The sequence below is a fragment of the Dendrobates tinctorius genome, unplaced genomic scaffold, assembly GCF_039654945.1.
Source record: "Dendrobates tinctorius isolate UK_male_01 unplaced genomic scaffold, ASM3965494v1 ptg000059l, whole genome shotgun sequence".
Taxonomy (NCBI): domain Eukaryota; kingdom Metazoa; phylum Chordata; class Amphibia; order Anura; family Dendrobatidae; genus Dendrobates; species Dendrobates tinctorius.
The window spans coordinates 4,000,989-4,022,113 of NW_027361727.1; the positions used below are offsets into that span (position 1 = coordinate 4,000,989).

At 45.8% G+C, this 21,125-nt stretch overlaps 1 protein-coding gene across 5 annotated transcripts in view; it reads right to left on the reverse strand.

The window, feature by feature from the left end:
• NAV2 (neuron navigator 2) overlaps nt 1-21,125 on the reverse strand; it is a 479,602-nt gene that overhangs the window by 69,666 nt on the left and 388,811 nt on the right. For all 5 annotated transcript variants that reach the window (XM_073578323.1, XM_073578321.1, XM_073578320.1 and 2 more), the window contains 4 exons: nt 17,779-18,793; nt 16,915-17,027; nt 14,081-14,189; nt 13,158-13,535 (listed from right to left, as the gene is read on the reverse strand). In XM_073578323.1, coding sequence (XP_073434424.1) covers nt 13,158-13,535; nt 14,081-14,189; nt 16,915-17,027; nt 17,779-18,793 — 1,615 coding nt within the window. The remainder of the gene's footprint in view (nt 1-13,157; nt 13,536-14,080; nt 14,190-16,914; nt 17,028-17,778; nt 18,794-21,125) is intronic.

A 21,125-nucleotide genomic window follows, 5' to 3' on the forward strand; every position in this document is an offset into this window, starting at 1 on the left:
AGCATGTGATACATGATGGACGATCACAAAAGAGCAGTACTCTCAGCATGTGATTCATGATGGACGGTCACATAAGAGCAGTACTCTCAGCATGTGATACATGATGGACGGTCACATAAGAGCAGTACTCTCAGCATGTGATACTTGATGGGCGATTACATAGGAGTACTCTCAGCATGTGATACATGATGGACAATCACATAAGAGCAGTACTCTCAGCATGTGATACATGATGGGCGATCACATAGGAGGAGTACTCTCAGCATGTGATACATGATGGACGGTCACATAAGAGCAGTACTCTCAGCATGTGATACTTGATGGGCGATCACATAGGAGTACTCTCAGCATGTGATACATGATGGACGATCACATAAGAGCAGTATTCTCAGCATGTGATACATGATGGGCGATCAGATAGGAGGAGTACTCTCAGTATGTGATACATGATGGACGATCACATAAGAGCAGTGCTCTCATCATGTGATACATGATGGGCGATCACATAGGAGGAGTACTCTCAGCATGTGATACATGATGGGCGATCACATAGGAGGAGTACTCTCAGCATGTGATACATGATGGACGATCACATAAGAGCAGTACTCTCAGCATGTGATACATGATGGACGATCACATAAGAGCAGTACTCTCAGCATGTGATACATGATGGGCGATCACATAGGAGGAGTACTCTCAGCATGTGATACATGATGGACGGTCACATAAGAGCAGTACTCTCAGCATGTGATACTTGATAGGCGATCACATAGGAGTACTCTCAGCATGTGATACATGATGGGCGATCAGATAGGAGGAGTACTCTCAGTATGTGATACATGATGGACGATCACAAAAGAGCAGTGCTCTCATCATGTGACACATGATGGGCGATCACATAGGAGGCGTACTCTCAGCATGTGATACATGATGGACGATCACATAAGAGCAGTACTCTCAGCATGTGATACATGATGGATGATCACATAAGAGCAGTACTCTCAGCATGTGATACATGATGGACGATCACATAACAGCAGTACTCTCAGCATGTGATACATGATGGGCGATCACAAAGGAGAAGTACTCTCAGCATGTGATACATGATGGGCGATCACATAGGAGTACTCTCAGCATGTGATACATGATGGACGGTCACATAAGAGCAGTACTCTCAGCATGTGATACATGATGGACGATCACATAGGAGGAGTACTCTCAGCATGTGATACATGATGGACGATCACATAAGAGCAGTAGTCTCAGCATTTGATACATGATGGACGGTCACATAAGAGCAGTACTCTCAGCATGTGACACATGATGGGCGATCACATAGGAGGAGTACTCTCAGCATGTGATACATGATAGACGATCACATAAGAGCAGTACTCTCAGCATGTGATACTTGATGGGCGATTACATAGGAGGAGTACTCTCAGCATGTGATACATGATAGACGATCACAAAAGAGCAGTACTCTCAGCATGTGATACATGATGGACGGTCACATAAGAGCAGTACTCTCAGCATGTGATACATGATAGACGATCACATAGGAGAAGTACTCTCAGCATGTGATACTTGATGGGCGATCACATAGGAGGAGTACTCTCAGCATGTGATAGATGATGGACGGTCACATAAGAGCAGTACTCTCAGCATGTGATACATGATAGACGATCACATAGGAGAAGTACTCTCAGCATGTGATACATGATGGGCGATCACATAGGAGGAGTACTCTCAGCATGTGATACTTGATGGGCGATCACATAGGAGTACTCTCAGCATGTGATACATGATGGGCGATCACATAGGAGGAGTACTCTCAGCATGTGATACTTGATGGGCGATCACATAGGAGGAGTACTCTCAGCATGTGATACATGATGGGCGATCACATAGGAGGAGTACTCTCAGCATGTGATACTTGATGGGCGATCACATAGGAGGAGTACTCTCAGCATGTGATACATGATGGGCGATCACATAGGAGGAGTACTCTCAGCATGTGATACATGATGGACGATCACATAAGAGCAGTACTCTCAGCATGTGATACATGATGGACGGTCACATAAGAGCAGTACTCTCAGCATGTGATACTTGATGGGCGATCACATAGGAGGAGTACTCTCAGCATGTGATACTAGATGGACGGTCACATAAGAGCAGTACTCTCAGCATGTGATACATGATGGGCGATCACATAGGAGGAGTACTCTCAGCATGTGATACATAATGGACGGTCACATAAGAGCAGTACTCTCAGCATGTGATACATGATGGGCGATCACATAGGAGTACTGTCAGCATGTGATACATGATGGACGATCACATAAGAGCAGTACTCTCAGCATGTGATACTAGATGGACGGTCACATAAGAGCAGTACTCTCAGCATGTGATACTAGATGGGCGATCACATAGGAGGAGTACTCTCAGCATGTGATACTAGATGGACGGTCACATAAGAGCAGTACTCTCAGCATGTGACACATGATGGGCGATCACATAGGAGGAGTACTCTCAGCATGTGATACATGATGGGCGATCACATAGGAGGAGTACTCTCAGCATGTGATACATGATGGGCGATCACATAGGAGGAGTACTCTCAGCATGTGATACATGATGGACGGTCACATAAGAGCAGTACTCTCAGCATGTGACACTTGATGGGCGATCACATAGGAGGAGTACTCAGCATGTGATACTAGATGGACGGTCACATAAGAGCAGTACTCTCAGCATGTGACACATGATGGGCGATCACATAGGAGGAGTACTCTCAGCATGTGATACATGATGGGCGATCACATAGGAGGAGTACTCTCAGCATGTGATACTAGTTGGACGGTCACATAAGAGCAGTACTCTCAGCATGTGATACATGATGGGCGATCACATAGGAGGAGTACTCTCAGCATGTGATACAAGATGGACGGTCACATAAGAGCAGTACTCTCAGCATGTGACACATGATGGGCGATCACATAGGAGGAGTACTCTCAGCATGTGATACATGATGGGCGATCACATAGGAGGAGTACTCTCAGCATGTGATACTTGATGGGCGATCACATAGGAGGAATACTCTCAGCATGTGATACATGATGGGCGATCACATAGGAGGAGTACTCTCAGCATGTGATACATGATGGACGATCACATAAGAGCAGTACTCTCAGCATGTGATACATGATGGACGGTCACATAAGAGCAGTACTCTCAGCATGTGATACTTGATGGGCGATCACATAGGAGGAGTACTCTCAGCATGTGATACATGATGGACGGTCACATAAGAGCAGTATTCTCAGCATGTGATACTAGATGGACGGTCACATAAGAGCAGTACTCTCAGCATGTGATACATGATGGGCGATCACATAGGAGGAGTACTCTCAGCATGTGATACTAGATGGACGGTCACATAAGAGCAGTACTCTCAGCATGTGATACATGATGGACGGTCACATAGGAGGAGTACTCTCAGCATGTGATACATGATGGGCGATCACATAGGAGGAGTACTCTCAGCATGTGATACATGATGGGCGATCACATAGGAGGAGTACTCTCAGCATGTGATACTAGATGGACGGTCACATAAGAGCAGTACTCTCAGCATGTGATACATGATGGGAGATCACATAGGAGGAGTACTCTCTCTCAGCATGTGATTCATGATGGACGGTCACATAAGAGCAGTACTCTCAGCATGTGATACTTGATGGACGATCACATAAGAGCAGTACTCTCAGCATGTGGTACATGATGGGCGATCACATAGGAGGAGTACTCTCAGCATGTGATACTTGATGGGCGATCACATAAAAGCAGTACTCTCAGCATTTGATACATGATGGACGATCACATAAGAGCAGTACTCTCAGCATGTAATACATGATGGACGATTACATAAGAGCAGTACTCTCAGCATGTGATACATGATGGGCGATCACAAAGGAAGAGTACTCTCAGCATGTGATACTTGATGGGCGATCACATAGGAGTACTCTCAGCATGTTATACATGATGGACGATCACATAAGAGCAGTACTCTCAGCATGTGACACTTGATGGGCGATCACAAAGGAGGAGTACTCTCAGCATGTGATACATGATGGACGGTCACATAAGAGCAGTACTCTCAGCATGTGATACATGATGGGCGATCACATAGGAGGAGTACTCTCTCTCAGCATGTGATTCATGATGGACGGTCACATAAGAGCAGTACTCTCAGCATGTGATACATGATGGACGGTCACATAAGAGCAGTACTCTCAGCATGTGATACTTGATGGACGGTCACATAAGAGCAGTACTCTCAGCATGTGGTACATGATGGGCGATCACATAGGAGGAGTACTCTCAGCATGTGATACATGATGGGCGATCACATAAGAGCAGTACTCTCAGCATGTGATACATGATAGGCGATCACATAGGAGGAGTACTCTCAGCATGTGATTCATGATGGATTGGACGGTCACATAAGAGCAGTACTCTCAGCATATAATACTTGATGGACGGTCACATAAGAGCAGTACTCTCAGCATGTGATACATGATGGACGGTCACATAAGAGCAGTACTCTCAGCATGTGACACATGATGGACGATCACATAAGAGCAGTACTCTCAGCATGTGATACATGATGGGCGATCACAAAGGAGTACTCTCAGCATGTGATACATGATGGGCGATCACATAGGAGTACTCTCAGCATGTGATACATGATGGGCGATCACATAGGAGGAGTACTCTCAGCATGTGATACATGATGGGCTATCACATAGGAGGAGTACTCTCAGCATGTGAAACTTGATGGGCGATCACAGAGGAGGAGTACTCTCAGCATGTGATACATGATGGGCGATCACATAAGAGCAGTACTCTCAGCATGTGATACATGATGGGCGATCACATAGGAGGAGTACTCTCAGCATGTGGTACATGATGGGCGATCACATAGGAGGAGTACTCTCAGCATGTGATACTTGATGGGCGATCACATAGGAGGAGTACTCTCAGCATGTGATACATGATGGGCGATCACATAGGAGGAGTACTCTCAGCATGTGATACATGATGGACGATCACATAAGAGCAGTACTCTCAGCATGTGATACTTGATGGGCGATCACATAGGAGGAGTACTCTCAGCATGTGATACTAGATGGACGGTCACATAAGAGCAGTACTCTCAGCATGTGATACATGATGGGCGATCACATAGGAGTACTCTCAGCATGTGATACATGATGGGCGATCACATAAGAGCAGTACTCTCAGCATGTGATACATGATGGGCGATCACATAAGAGCAGTACTCTCAGCATGTGATACATGATGGGCGATCACATAGGAGGAGTACTCTCAGCATGTGATACATGATGGACGGTCACATAAGAGCAGTACTCTCAGCATGTGATACATGATGGGCAATCACAAAGGAGAAGTACTCTCAGCATGTGATACATGATGGACGGTCACATAAGAGCAGTACTCTCAGCATGTGATACATGATGGGCAATCACAAAGGAGGAGTACTCTCAGCATGTGATACATGATGGACGGTCACATAAGAGCAGTACTCTCAGCATGTGATACTAGATGGACGGTCACATAAGAGCAGTACTCTCAGCATGTGATACATGATGGGCGATCACATAGGAGGAGTACTCTCAGCATGTGATACTAGATGGACGGTCACATAAGAGCAGTACTCTCAGCATGTGACACATGATGGGCGATCACATAGGAGGAGTACTCTCAGCATGTGATACATGATGGGCGATCACATAGGAGTACTCTCAGCATGTGATACATGATGGGCGATCACATAGGAGTACTCTCAGCATGTGATACATGATGGGCGATCACATAAGAGCAGTACTCTCAGCATGTGATACATGATGGACGGTCACATAAGAGCAGTACTCTCAGCATGTGATACATGATGGGCGATCACATAGGAGGAGTACTCTCAGCATGCGATACATGATGGACGGTCACATAAGAGCAGTACTCTCAGCATGTGATACTTGATGGGCGATCACATAGGAGGAGTACTCTCAGCATGTGGTACATGATGGGCGATCACATAGGAGTACTCTCAGCATGTGATACATGATGGGCGATCACATAAGAGCAGTACTCTCAGCATGTGATACATGATGGACGGTCACATAAGAGCAGTACTCTCAGCATGTGATACATGATGGACGGTCACATAAGAGCAGTACTCTCAGCATGTGATACATGATGGGCGATCACATAGGAGGAGTACTCTCAGCATGCGATACATGATGGACGGTCACATAAGAGCAGTACTCTCAGCATGTGATACTTGATGGGCGATCACATAGGAGGAGTACTCTCAGCATGTGGTACATGATGGGCGATCACATAGGAGTACTCTCAGCATGTGATACATGATGGGCGATCACATAAGAGCAGTACTCTCAGCATGTGATGCATGATGGGCGATCACATAGGAGGAGTACTCTCAGCATGTGATACATGATGGGCGATCACATAGGAGGAGTACTCTCTCAGCATGTGATTCATGATGGACGGTCACATAAGAGCAGTACTCTCAGCATGTGATACATGATGGGCGATCACATAGGAGGAGTACTCTCAGCATGTGATACATGATGGGCGATCACATAGGAGGAGTACTCTCAGCATGTGATATATGATGGGCGATCACATAAGAGCAGTACTCTCAGCATGTGATACATGATGGACGGTCACATAAGAGCAGTACTCTCAGCATGTGATACATGATGGACGGTCACATAAGAGCAGTACTCTCAGCATATAATACTTGATGGACGGTCACATAAGAGCAGTACTCTCAGCATGTGATACATGATGGGCGATCACAAAGGAGTACTCTCAGCATGTGATACATGATGGGCGATCACATAGGAGGAGTACTCTCAGCATGTGATACATGATGGGCGATCACATAGGAGGAGTACTCTCAGCATGTGATACTTGATGGGCGATCACAGAGGAGGAGTACTCTCAGCATGTGATACATGATGGGCGATCACATAAGAGCAGTACTCTCAGCATGTGATACATGATGGGCGATCACATAGGAGGAGTACTCTCAGCATGTGGTACATGATGGGCGATCACATAGGAGGAGTACTCTCAGCATGTGATACTTGATGGGCGATCACATAGGAGGAGTACTCTCAGCATGTGATACATGATGGGCGATCACATAGGAGGAGTACTCTCAGCATGTGATACATGATGGACGATCACATAAGAGCAGTACTCTCAGCATGTGATACTTGATGGGCGATCACATAGGAGGAGTACTCTCAGCATGTGATACTAGATGGACGGTCACATAAGAGCAGTACTCTCAGCATGTGATACATGATGGGCGATCACATAAGAGCAGTACTCTCAGCATGTGATACATGATGGGCGATCACATAGGAGGAGTACTCTCAGCATGTGATACATGATGGACGGTCACATAAGAGCAGTACTCTCAGCATGTGATACATGATGGGCAATCACAAAGGAGAAGTACTCTCAGCATGTGATACATGATGGACGATCACATAAGAGCAGTACTCTCAGCATGTGATACTTGATGGGCGATCACATAGGAGGAGTACTCTCAGCATGTGATACATGATGGACGGTCACATAAGAGCAGTACTCTCAGCATGTGATACTAGATGGACGGTCACATAAGAGCAGTACTCTCAGCATGTGATACATGATGGGCGATCACATAGGAGGAGTACTCTCAGCATGTGATACTAGATGGACGGTCACATAAGAGCAGTACTCTCAGCATGTGACACATGATGGGCGATCACATAGGAGGAGTACTCTCAGCATGTGATACATGATGGGCGATCACATAGGAGTACTCTCAGCATGTGATACATGATGGGCGATCACATAGGAGCACTCTCAGCATGTGATACATGATGGGCGATCACATAAGAGCAGTACTCTCAGCATGTGATACATGATGGACGGTCACATAAGAGCAGTACTCTCAGCATGTGACACATGATGGACGGTCACATAAGAGCAGTACTCTCAGCATGTGATACATGATGGGCGATCACATAGGAGGAGTACTCTCAGCATGCGATACATGATGGACTGTCACATAAGAGCAGTACTCTCAGAATGTGATACTTGATGGGCGATCACATAGGAGGAGTACTCTCAGCATGTGGTACATGATGGGCGATCACATAGGAGTACTCTCAGCATGTGATACATGATGGGCGATCACATAAGAGCAGTACTCTCAGCATGTGATACATGATGGACGGTCACATAAGAGCAGTACTCTCAGCATGTGATACATGATGGACGGTCACATAAGAGCAGTACTCTCAGCATGTGATACATGATGGGCGATCACATAGGAGGAGTACTCTCAGCATGCGATACATGATGGACGGTCACATAAGAGCAGTACTCTCAGCATGTGATACTTGATGGGCGATCACATAGGAGTACTCTCAGCATGTGGTACATGATGGGCGATCACATAGGAGTACTCTCAGCATGTGATACATGATGGGCGATCACATAAGAGCAGTACTCTCAGCATGTGATGCATGATGGGCGATCACATAGGAGGAGTACTCTCAGCATGTGATACATGATGGGCGATCACATAGGAGGAGTACTCTCTCAGCATGTGATTCATGATGGACGGTCACATAAGAGCAGTACTCTCAGCATGTGATACATGATGGGCGATCACATAGGAGGAGTACTCTCAGCATGTGATACATGATGGGCGATCACATAGGAGGAGTACTCTCAGCAGGTGATACATGATGGACGGTCACATAGGAGGAGTACTCTCAGCATGTGATACATGATGGGCGATCACATAAGAGCAGTACTCTCAGCATGTGATACATGATGGACGATCACATAAGAGCAGTACTCTCAGCATGTGATACATGATGGGCGATCACATAGGAGGAGTACTCTCAGCATGTGATACATGATGGACGGTCACATAAGAGCAGTACTCTCAGCATGTGATACATGATGGGCAATCACAAAGGAGAAGTACTCTCAGCATGTGATACATGATGGACGATCACATAAGAGCAGTACTCTCAGCATGTGATACTTGATGGGCGATCACATAGGAGGAGTACTCTCAGCATGTGATACATGATGGACGGTCACATAAGAGCAGTACTCTCAGCATGTGATACTAGATGGACGGTCACATAAGAGCAGTACTCTCAGCATGTGATACATGATGGGCGATCACATAGGAGGAGTACTCTCAGCATGTGATACTAGATGGACGGTCACATAAGAGCAGTACTCTCAGCATGTGACACATGATGGGCGATCACATAGGAGGAGTACTCTCAGCATGTGATACATGATGGGCGATCACATAGGAGTACTCTCAGCATGTGATACATGATGGGCGATCACATAGGAGTACTCTCAGCATGTGATACATGATGGGCGATCACATAAGAGCAGTACTCTCAGCATGTGATACATGATGGACGGTCACATAAGAACAGTACTCTCAGCATGTGATACATGATGGACGGTCACATAAGAGCAGTACTCTCAGCATGTGATACATGATGGACGGTCACATAAGAGCAGTACTCTCAGTCATGTGATACTTGATGGGCGATCACATAGGAGGAGTACTCTCAGCATGTGGTACATGATGGGCGATCACATAGGAGTACTCTCAGCATGTGATACATGATGGGCGATCACATAAGAGCAGTACTCTCAGCATGTGATACATGATGGACGGTCACATAAGAGCAGTACTCTCAGCATGTGATACATGATGGACGGTCACATAAGAGCAGTACTCTCAGCATGTGATACATGATGGGCGATCACATAGGAGGAGTACTCTCGGCATGCGATACATGATGGACGGTCACATAAGAGCAGTACTCTCAGCATGTGATACTTGATGGGCGATCACATAGGAGGAGTACTCTCAGCATGTGGTACATGATGGGCGATCACATAGGAGTACTCTCAGCATGTGATACATGATGGGCGATCACATAAGAGCAGTACTCTCAGCATGTGATGCATGATGGGCGATCACATAGGAGGAGTACTCTCAGCATGTGATACATGATGGGCGATCACATAGGAGGAGTACTCTCTCAGCATGTGATTCATGATGGACGGTCACATAAGAGCAGTACTCTCAGCATGTGATACATGATGGGCGATCACATAGGAGGAGTACTCTCAGCATGTGATACATGATGGGCGATCACATAGGAGGAGTACTCTCAGCATGTGATATATGATGGGCGATCACATAAGAGCAGTACTCTCAGCATGTGATACATGATGGACGGTCACATAAGAGCAGTACTCTCAGCATGTGATACATGATGGACGGTCACATAAGAGCAGTACTCTCAGCATGTGATACATGATAGACGATCACATAAGAGCAGTACTCTCAGCATGTGATACATGATGGACGGTCACATAAGAGCAGTACTCTCAGCATGTGATACATGATGGGCGATCACATAGGAGGAGTACTCTCAGCATGTGATACATGATGGGCGATCACATAGGAGGAGTACTCTCAGCAGGGGATACATGATGGACGGTCACATAGGAGGAGTACTCTCAGCATGTGATACATGATGGGCGATCACATAAGAGCAGTACTCTCAGCATGTGATACATGATGGACGATCACATAAGAGCAGTACTCTCAGCATGTGATACATGATAGACGATCACATAAGAGCAGTACTCTCAGCATGTGATACATGATGGACGGTCACATAAGAGCAGTACTCTCAGCATGTGATACATGATAGACGATCACATAAGAGCAGTACTCTCAGCATGTGATACATGATGGACGGTCTCATAGGAGGAGTACTCTCAGCATGTGATAGATGATGGGCGATCACATAACAGCAGTACTCTCAGCATGTGATACATGATGGACGGTCACATAAGAGTATTACTCTCAGCATGTGATAGATGATGGGCGATCACATAAGAGGAGTACTCTCAGCATGTGATACATGATGGACGATCACATAAGAGCAGTACTCTCAGCATGTGATACATGATGGATGGTCACATAAGAGCAGTACTCTCAGCATGTGATAGATGATGGGCGATCACATAACAGCAGTACTCTCAGCATGTGATACATGATGGACGGTCACATAAGAGTAGTACTCTCAGCATGTGATAGATGATGGGCGATCACATAAGAGGAGTACTCTCAGCATGTGATACATGATGGACGATCACATAAGAGCAGTACTCTCAGCATGTGATACATGATGGATGGTCACATAAGAGCAGTACTCTCAGCATGTGATACATGATGGACGGTCACATAAGAGCAGTACTCTCAGCATGTGATACATGATGGATGGTCACATAAGAGCAGTACTCTCAGCATGTGATAGATGATGGGCGATCACATAAGAGGAGTACTCTCAGCATGTGATACATGATGGACGGTCACATAAGAGGAGTACTCTCAGCATGTGATACATGATGGACGGTCACGTAAGAGCAATACTCTCAGAGTGTGACACATGATGTGAAATTTAGTAAAGTAGTCAATTTTTACCTTTTGGAATAATAATTATTATAGTACAGTTACTGCTCCTTGCAGTCCCATGTAAATCCTCACATAACATGCTGTGATTCACGATGACACCCTTCGCTCTGCTACACCTGCAGTGATGCGTCTCATCCCAATAATTATGTTTCCTGGACGTGTAATAACGTGGGCTGTCACGAGGGCTAAACATCGGAAGTCTCTTCCTCTGTGCCCTTGTTGTGAGCAGCTCGGCCTCGTCCTTGAGATCATCGCTCCTTCCTGATGAAGGATCCAGCAGCTCAGAGTCATTATATTCAGCCCAGCAGGGAAGACAATTACCAAGGGGGCCACACAAGGAAATTCGGGATGACTGGAGCGAGGGACCTGGCCGACGTCTATAGTTTCTAGTGATGTTTGGTGAACATTACATCTTGAGGTTACAAAGAAATGAATCATTTACAGATAAATTGTAAAATTAAAGCAAACAAAAAAATAGAACATAAAAATGCTAAATTTATAAAGCACCAGGGCGAGTACAGGGCACTATATGATATGCAGACGAAAGGCAAGAAGTGCTAAGGGACGTGTAGTCTTAGCGCCACCTGGTGGCTATGGTACAGAGTTGCAGTACAGGCCCTGGATGTGTATCTCCTGTAGTTTTGGTTTGGGGGTAGTTACAGTACACCCATAGTGAGGCACGTTTTTGCCATCCTCTTTCCCCACAAAAAGTCAAATCTGCTTTTGCTACACGTACCTGTCTAATTTGTCCAGGAATTTTCCTGTTTTTCATGCACTGTAACTGCCATCTGCTGTTTTTTTTTGTAGACCTCTCTTTTTCATTAGTATTCTGCCAGCACTATAGGTGCTGAACTTCCTTTCCCTCACTTCCCAGGATGCATTGCTCCGGCCAATTGTCCAATGAATAGCATTTCTTGAACCGACAGCCCACCTGTCTGGTATGCAGAAATTATAAGGTCTTTTTCTCTCTGCTCCTGCTCTCCTCTCTGTCACACTGCATATATGCAGGAGAGGACAGGAGAGCAAGAGCAGAGAGACAACAACCTGACCCCACATCCTGTAATCAGTCTAGGTGTCTCTGCTGGTAAAGACAGATTACATCTGGCAACAAGCAGTGTACAACACGCTGGAAAAAAGGACTTTGGGGTCATTTTCCTGGGGTAAAGACAACATACCGTAATTGATAATTGAAGTGATGTGCAGATTTTCCGTTGCTTTATCTATTAAATTAGATAATGAGAACAAATGCAGTAGAACCCCGTTATAGAGGTTCTAGCTCATATTCTAGATTCTCTACTTAGTATGGACCTCTGTGCATTGCTGGGGAAAATACATCTTTCACTCACAAGGGAAAAGAGCAGAACAGGATTTGCAGGATCAGAAAAATTTTGCAGTAGCTTTATGTGTGACTGGAGAATATAGCATTATCTGTACAATAATAACTAAAAAAAACTATTCAAGTATCCAAATCTAGATTGTTTTATGAAAAAACTAACAACGCTGAGCCTCTTACCCGCTGGTGATCTCATCGCTTCGGATATTCTTGCTCAGGACGTCGCCATCGCTCATGTATCCAGTGGCATCTATGCTGACGCTCTCTAGATCCATGTCATCCCCCTTGTCGTCACTGTGACCCATGTTGCCTCTGGTAGCCAGCTGCCTTCTGAGAGGTGCAGGGTACACATACCGCCCGGGCTCACAGTTAATAAAGCGGCTGGCGCTGGCTCGCGGAGGGTACCCGTTGCCCATGGATGGGGCATCTCCTGCCTGCAGACGAGGGCTCGACTGGCCCAGCCGCCAAGATAAAGGTGTGGGCCGGGATGTCAGACTGAGGATGCTGCGACCACTTATCTCAGTAGTTATGTTGCTGTCAAACGTGGTTTCCAATGTGCTGGAGGGAAAACATATATACTGGGATTTAAGAACATTGGACATTTTTAACAAATATAAAGGATATGTCATAGTGCCTGGAGATGTACGCCACCGGGAAATGGAGTTCACATTTATGGGAGGAGAGCAAGCACGTTCACCTGTTTATGGGACTCCAATAGAAGCAAACAATGAGCAGAGGACACATGGCAATCATGCGACACAAGATAGGACCTCGTTTTCAAAAAGGATCTGGGTCCCAGAAGAGGCATATCCCACTGACATGACAAAGGTTTGAGGTGGGAACACCTCAAACTGTGATGATGGCACAATTAAAATGTTGTCACTTTATTACCAAGACAGATACAGTACATTGCAGCAAATATCAGGGCAGAGGATTTTGCTGCTCTCGGTGTAAAGAAGAATATTTACATTTACTTAAAGCAAGAAATCACTGGAAAATCTACGTTAAGTATAATTTCCATAGGACTGTATGGAGGGTGTGAATTTTGAGATGATGGATGATTAGAGGTGTGTGATTAGTGCTCACCCAGACCCTGCCCCTACCTGTGGCTGATCTGTGTGCCCCTGAGGCTGGACATAGTTTCCTCCAAGTTCTGACGAAGGTCAGCAATGTTCTTCACCGTTCTGAGTCTCCGGGTTTCTGGATCTTCACCTGAAAAAAGAGAAATAATTCACGTTAGTTAGGAAAGTCATGGTTCAATTTTACTATCCATCTCCTATCTATGTAACAATCATTCAGTTCTATATGGACTAAAGTATTGGGCTGCATATCTTAAACCACTTAATTTAGATCTTTCATTCAGTCCTATTGCCCCATTATAGCCCCTTGCCACCAGCATTTAACTTACGTCTCCATTGACCCCAGTGCATAACCTCCAGCCCCTTGCCTTGATATAAAACATATGGCCCCATTGAGACCTAGTGCATAAAATCCTGCCTCATTACCCCCTCTGTATAACATCTGGCCCCATGGCCTCCGATGTATAACACCCGCGCCCTTCGCTTTCCACCCAGATGTATAAAGTCCGGCCCCTCCTAAATCTTCCCCATCACTTATGAGTGATATTATTGAGAAGTGGGAGAAACCGCAGCAACTCAGCCATGAAGTGGAGACCCCATAAAGTTACAGAAAGGGGTCACTGAGTGCTGAGGAGCAGAGGGCAGAAAAGTCACCACCGCTCTGCTGATTCCATAACTGCAGAGTACAGACCTCCTCTGGTATAACATCAGCACAAGCCCCCATCAGTAGCTTCATGGTATGAGTTTCCACAGTTAGAATTTGGAAGGCTGAGGGGCTTACAGAAAATTTCCCCTGGGCTGAAGAACTTCTATAAATCTTCAGCACAAAATATTGTGGACAATTGCAGCTTTCAGCTTTGTGGGAACAGTTTGTGGAAGACCCTTTTCAGTTCCCCATGACTGTGCCCCATGCACAAGGTCCATACAGACATGGGTTGGTGCCCCATGCACAAGGTCCATACAGACATGGGTTGGGGAAGTTTGGAGGAAGAACATTACCTGCCGCACAGAGCCCGGACCTTAGCCCCATCCAACACCTTAGGGATGAGCTAGGCCAGAGATTGTGAGCGCGACCTTCCCCCAACATCAGGGTCTGCCATCACAATTGCTCTCCTGAACAAAGGGGCAAAAAGTTGCCCAGACTCCTCCAAAATCTTGTAGAAATCCTTCCCAGAAGAGCAGGAGTTGTTATATCTGCAGAGGGGCGACTCCATATTAATGTCCATGGATGTAGGAGGGGAGGTGAGAAAAGCTCCTATAGGTGGGATGTGGAGGGGGCACATACTTTTGTCCATACAGTGTATCTAGTATGAGTTCTATAATATTTTCCTACATAATATCTATCATTCAGAACACATCATATATGATACTAGCTGAAGAGCCCGGCGCTGCCCGGGCATAGTAACTAACTGTGGTTAGTTATAGCAAATTATAATTATCCTCCATCCCATAGTCCCGTGCCCATATACCCATCATACATATCCACGATCCCATAGGCCCGTGCCCATATACCCATCATACATCCTCCATCCCATAGTCGAGTGCCCATATACCCATCACACATCCTCCATCTCATAGTCCCGTGCCCATATACCCATCATACATATCCTCCATCCCATATTCGAGTGCCCATATACCCATCACACATCCTCCATCCCATAGTCCCGTGCCCATATACCCATCATACATATCCACCATCCCATAGGCCCGTGCCCATATACCCATCATACATATCCTCCATCCCATAGTCGAGTGCCCATATACCCATCACACATCCTCCATCCCATAGTCCCGTGCCCATATACCCATCATACATATCCACCATCCCATAGGCCCGTGCCCATATACCCATCATACATCCTCCATCCCATAGTCGAGTGCCCATATACCCATCACACATCCTCCATCTCATAGTCCCGTGCCCATATACCCATCATACATATCCACCATCCCATAGGCCCGTGCCCATATACCCATCATACATATCCTCCATCCCATATTCGAGTGCCCATATACCCATCACACATCCTCCATCCCATAGTCCCGTGCCCATATACCCATCATACATATCCACCATCCCATAGGCCCGTGCCCATATACCCATCATACATATCCTCCATCCCATAGTCGAGTGCCCATATACCCATCACACATCCTCCATCCCATAGTCCCATGCCCATATACCCATCACACATCCTCCATCCCATAGTCCTGTGCCCATATACCCATCATACATATCCTCCATCCCATATTCCAGTGCCCATATATCCATCATACTGTACATATCCTCCATCCCATAGTCCAGTGCCCATATACCCATCACACATCCTCCATCCCATAGTCCCGTGCCCATATACCCATCATACATATCCTCCTTCCCATAGTCCAGTGCCCATATACCCATCACACACCCTCCATCCCATAGTCAACCATTATGACATCATAATGAGCGGCGGGGCTTGCAACCTATGACATCAGCGTCGCCATGGCAACCATTATGACATCATAATGAGGGGGCGGGGCTTGATACAAACACACTTTTTCCCCATTATGTAGATAGGGGCAAAATTGTTTGGTGAATTGGACGCGCGGGGTTAAAATTTCGCCTCACAACATAGCCTAGGACGCTCTCGGGGTCCAGACGTGTGACTGTGCCAAATTGTGTGGCTGTAGCTGTGACGGTGCAGATGCCAATCCCGGACATACACACACACACATGCATACACACACTTGAGCTTTATATATATAATCAGTGCATGTGTGATTTACACCTTACTGTAAAGCTGCTCATTACTTGGTACGTGGGAGTGAAGGGTGCAGACGGGTGATGTCACAATGTCCCCCGGTGATCCACTTACCAGACAGATCCTCCACGCAGGAGGTTCCTGTTTTATTATAGAGCGGGGGCTCCAAATGAATCCCTCCTGTGCTGCTCTCCACTGAAATATTCCCTTCATTGTCTGTCTGAGACCTACAAAAGGCAAGAAGAAGAAGCCGACACAGTCAGAGATCTACATAATTCATCACTATAATCTGATCATGATTATATCCAGTCTCTGCCGCCATGAAATATTCATAAAAAGAAAACTCGACGTGCAGATTCATCCGCCACACAGCGCACGACGGGGGGCTTAATTAAACTCTGCTTAAAGAAGATCTCCTCATCTCCAGTTTTCTCAATATACAGAAATCAAGTTGGATTGAGCATTTATTGGATTCACGGAAAATGACAACGCTATTCCCCATCCATTACATTTTTATTTCTGCATCAATCATGAGCTGCCACTAGAGGGAGCCATGATCAAGCTTAAGAAGTGAGAGGTAATGATCGACTGGTGGTTCGGACAGATTGCAGTTTCTTTGGAGGTGCGACTGGTTTCGTATAAGAAAATATTCCACCTTTTAAAAAGAGGCTGATACGAAGCAAATTTTCCATATGCAGAAAATCCACAGTATTACAGAGGCCAACAATGTCAATGAGATTTTAGGAAATCTCAATCACAAGCTGCATAAAATATCTGCAGCAGATTTAGTAATCTGCAAAATGTCAATCAATTTATGCAGTAGGTATAAACCTCAAACTTCTGCTATGCTTAAGCTTGGTCAAGCACAAGAGAGCAGCCTGCGAGCATCTGTACAAAGGCACCCTTTAAGATGATATAAATATAAACATCCTGCCACAGCACATAGCAGGATGCCCATCCATCCCGCGGGCTCTGTACCTGTACATGAAGGGCGCCACCGTGGCGGTGTTTGGATGATTATACTGCTGCTGAGGATGAGGTAGCTGAACGCTGACTGTATTACTTCCCGTAGTCTGAGTGACCGTGTTCGTCCCACTGCCAGGTTGGGCATTGCCCGTTGTAGATACCCCCTTCCCTTCAGAGGAGGCCAAACTAGACGTGGAGCTGGAATTTCGGTTGTCGAGTTGAGTCTTCTGAAGAGAAAGCCCCGAACCAGTCTTTCCGCTGCGCCCTCGATCCCCTTCCTTGGCCGAGATTGGGGCACTTGAGGATTTTCCAGGGGTTTTCATCCCTGGTTTTGGTATTCCACTGTGAGTAGGAGCTGAGACCTCTTTCTTACCCCCTTTGGGGATGAAGCTGGCGATCTTAGAGGTCTTTTTTGGCATGTCGGTGGATACAAGGAGTGGTTCTTCCTTGGATTCCTCCTTTGCCTCGGACTTTTCGCTAACAGAGACTCTTTTAGCAAGGTCTTTGTTCTTCTCCTTCTGCTTGTCTTTCTCGCTGCCCTTTGGAGAACTCTTCTTGTTTGTCAGTGCCCGGCCGAGCGTCCTCTGGGCGATGCCCTTCAGTGCTATCTTAGGGCTATGAGAAGATGGGCTGATGCTGTTTGCATTCTTCACGCCGATTTCCATTTCTTCTCCTTCAAAGTTGGAAAGTTGGTCAAGTCTTTCGCAGCTGGTGTCCCGGGACTCTTCCAGCACTGACCCCGGAGTTTTGGAGCCCCCTTTACTATTGAATAACTTTAGCTTTTCCAGCATGGATTTCTGGTTGCTGGGGGAAGGCTTCAGAGGTTCTTGAGGTTGTTTAGGACTATCCGGCACCGACTGTTTAACGGATAGTAAGGAAGACGACGTGGTGTGCTTTGCACTAAGGGACTTGCTCCTCCATGGTTTATTGGTAGAGTTAGGCTGGGGTATGGCTGAAGGGTTATTGCTGGAGGACAGGACATTCTCATTCATTCCTGTCTGCAGCGGCACGGTGCCCTCGGCTGACTCTGCAAAAAACAGCAGAGAAAATTATTTCCACCAGTATGTTAAAATAATAATAATTTTATTTCTATAGCGCCAACATATTCCACAGCATTTTACATTATAGAGGGGACTTGTACAGACAATAGACATTACAGCATAACAATAAACACAGCTCAAAACAGATACCAAGAGGAATGAGGGCCCTGCTCACAAGCTTACAATCTATGAGGAAAAAGGGGAGACACGACAGGTGGATGGTAACAATTGCTTTCGTTGTTCGGACCAGCCATAGTGTTCGAATCGGGTGTTCATGTAATGCTGCATGAACCAGTTAACAGCCTAAGTATGTAACAGTACAGACACATAGGGCTATTAAATGCATAAAGCATGTGAGAACATGACGTGACGAACCTGAATATGGTAAAAAATATTTTTGAATGGGCCACACAGGGATAATTAGGTTAATGTGTTGAGGCGATAGGCCAGTCTGAACAAATGCGTTTTTAGGGCACGCTTAAAACTGTGGGGATTGGGGATTAATAGTATCAACCTGGGTAGTGCATTCCAAAGAATTGGCGCAGCACGTGAAAAGTCTTGGGAGACAGGAGTGGGAGGTTCTGATTATTGAGGATGTTAACCTCAGATCATTAGCAGAACGGAGGGCGCGGGTAGGGTGGTAGGCTGAGACAAGGGAGGTGTAGAGTGGTTCAGAGCCATGGAGAGCTTTGTGGGTGAGGGTAATAAGTTTTTACTGGATTCTGGAGTGGATGGGTAACCAGTGTAATGACTGGCACAAAGTAGAGGCATCGGTATAATGATTGGTAGAGAATATGATCCTGGCTGCAGCATTCAAGACAGATTGGATAGGGGAGATTTTGGTAAGAGGGAAACCGATTAGTAGAGAGTTACAATAGTCCAGACGAGATTGAATAAGAGAAACAGGAAGAGTTTTTGCAGAGTAGAAAATAAGAAAAGGTCGAATTCTAGAAATGTTTTTGACGTGCAGATAACAAGAGCGAGCCAGTGATCTGATGTGGGGGCTGAATGAAAGCTCGGAATCGAATATGACCCCAAGACAGCGGGCATGTTGTTGGGGAGTAAATACGTGTATTAGGCAATAAATGTATGATCATTAGGGGTCCAGACACTGACATAGGTGCTGCCCCCACCACAATTATTGGTTGTTTTCCTGCATGTGCATATTAAGTTTTGGCCAGAAGTTTATCCGAACCTTTGCTGTGACTTATATGCAATATTAGGGAACTGAAACTTTTTCACATCACACTTTACAAATTCCTACATGCCACGACGCTGCCTTACAAATTCTGTAGTAAATGAGACGTCATTGCTCCTCTAGGGATCTGTTCCGTCTTTGCTATATCTGGTTTTGGGAAATCTGGATAACAACCAATATGGTGAGAATTGCTGCACAGCTTTCCTAGACTTCACAGCAACATCAATGGATGCCTTATGTCTAAGTTTCCCAGGCACAAACATAGCTAAAAAATGGTATTAGAAATAAAAAGTCAAAAGGGAGAGGAGCGGCCCGGGCCTGTGTGCAGAGTCCGCTTTTCCTCTAATATGCTCCATATGCGGAGGACTCCTGTTTCTGATTACTGCGCGCCGCACAAGCATTGAACGATTAGTAAATCCTGCGGAGACCGACATGTTCCAAGTGTTTCCTTATATTTGCGGGGCCAGGGGAGCGGCCGACATCTATCAACATTTTTCCATTTTTAAAGAAAAGCCACAAGTGTCTGTTAAAGCGCAAACTGAGATAAAAGTTCTGCCGCTCTGCTAAGAGCTGGCGGAGGGACCCTGCATAACTTAATTCATTCCACATCAAAGACCCCCTTCATGAACGGTAATGACCTACATTACAGCCCACCTGAGTTACAGTAATGAAGCTGTAAAATTCCATTAATCCATGGAACTATATCAGATTTTCTGGATTACTGAAGAAGCATAAAAGATTACGTGAACTTCACATGTAAGGATACTCAAGTCCCAATTCCCCATTTTATTCCATTACATTGCATTGCCGTCTAATGGGTGATGCTGGATTATTGGGAGCTGTAGCCCTCTAGATCATTCTCATACTTGTTATTTGGAGGGCTTGGTGCAAGTGCGACCATGTATTATTATATTGGTATCCACTGGGCAATAACACATTTCTTCTGCAGGGGGTATTAAGCATGGCAAAATGACCTTCACCCCTTTCCAGAATCCCTATTGGGGCATCTGGAAGGGATGACTTGCTCAGTATCCCCTCTAAGTCAGAGACAAGAATAGCTAACATCAGCTCTCAGTCTCCTGGCCTCAGCCGACTATGGATTACATGGTCCCTTATTAGAA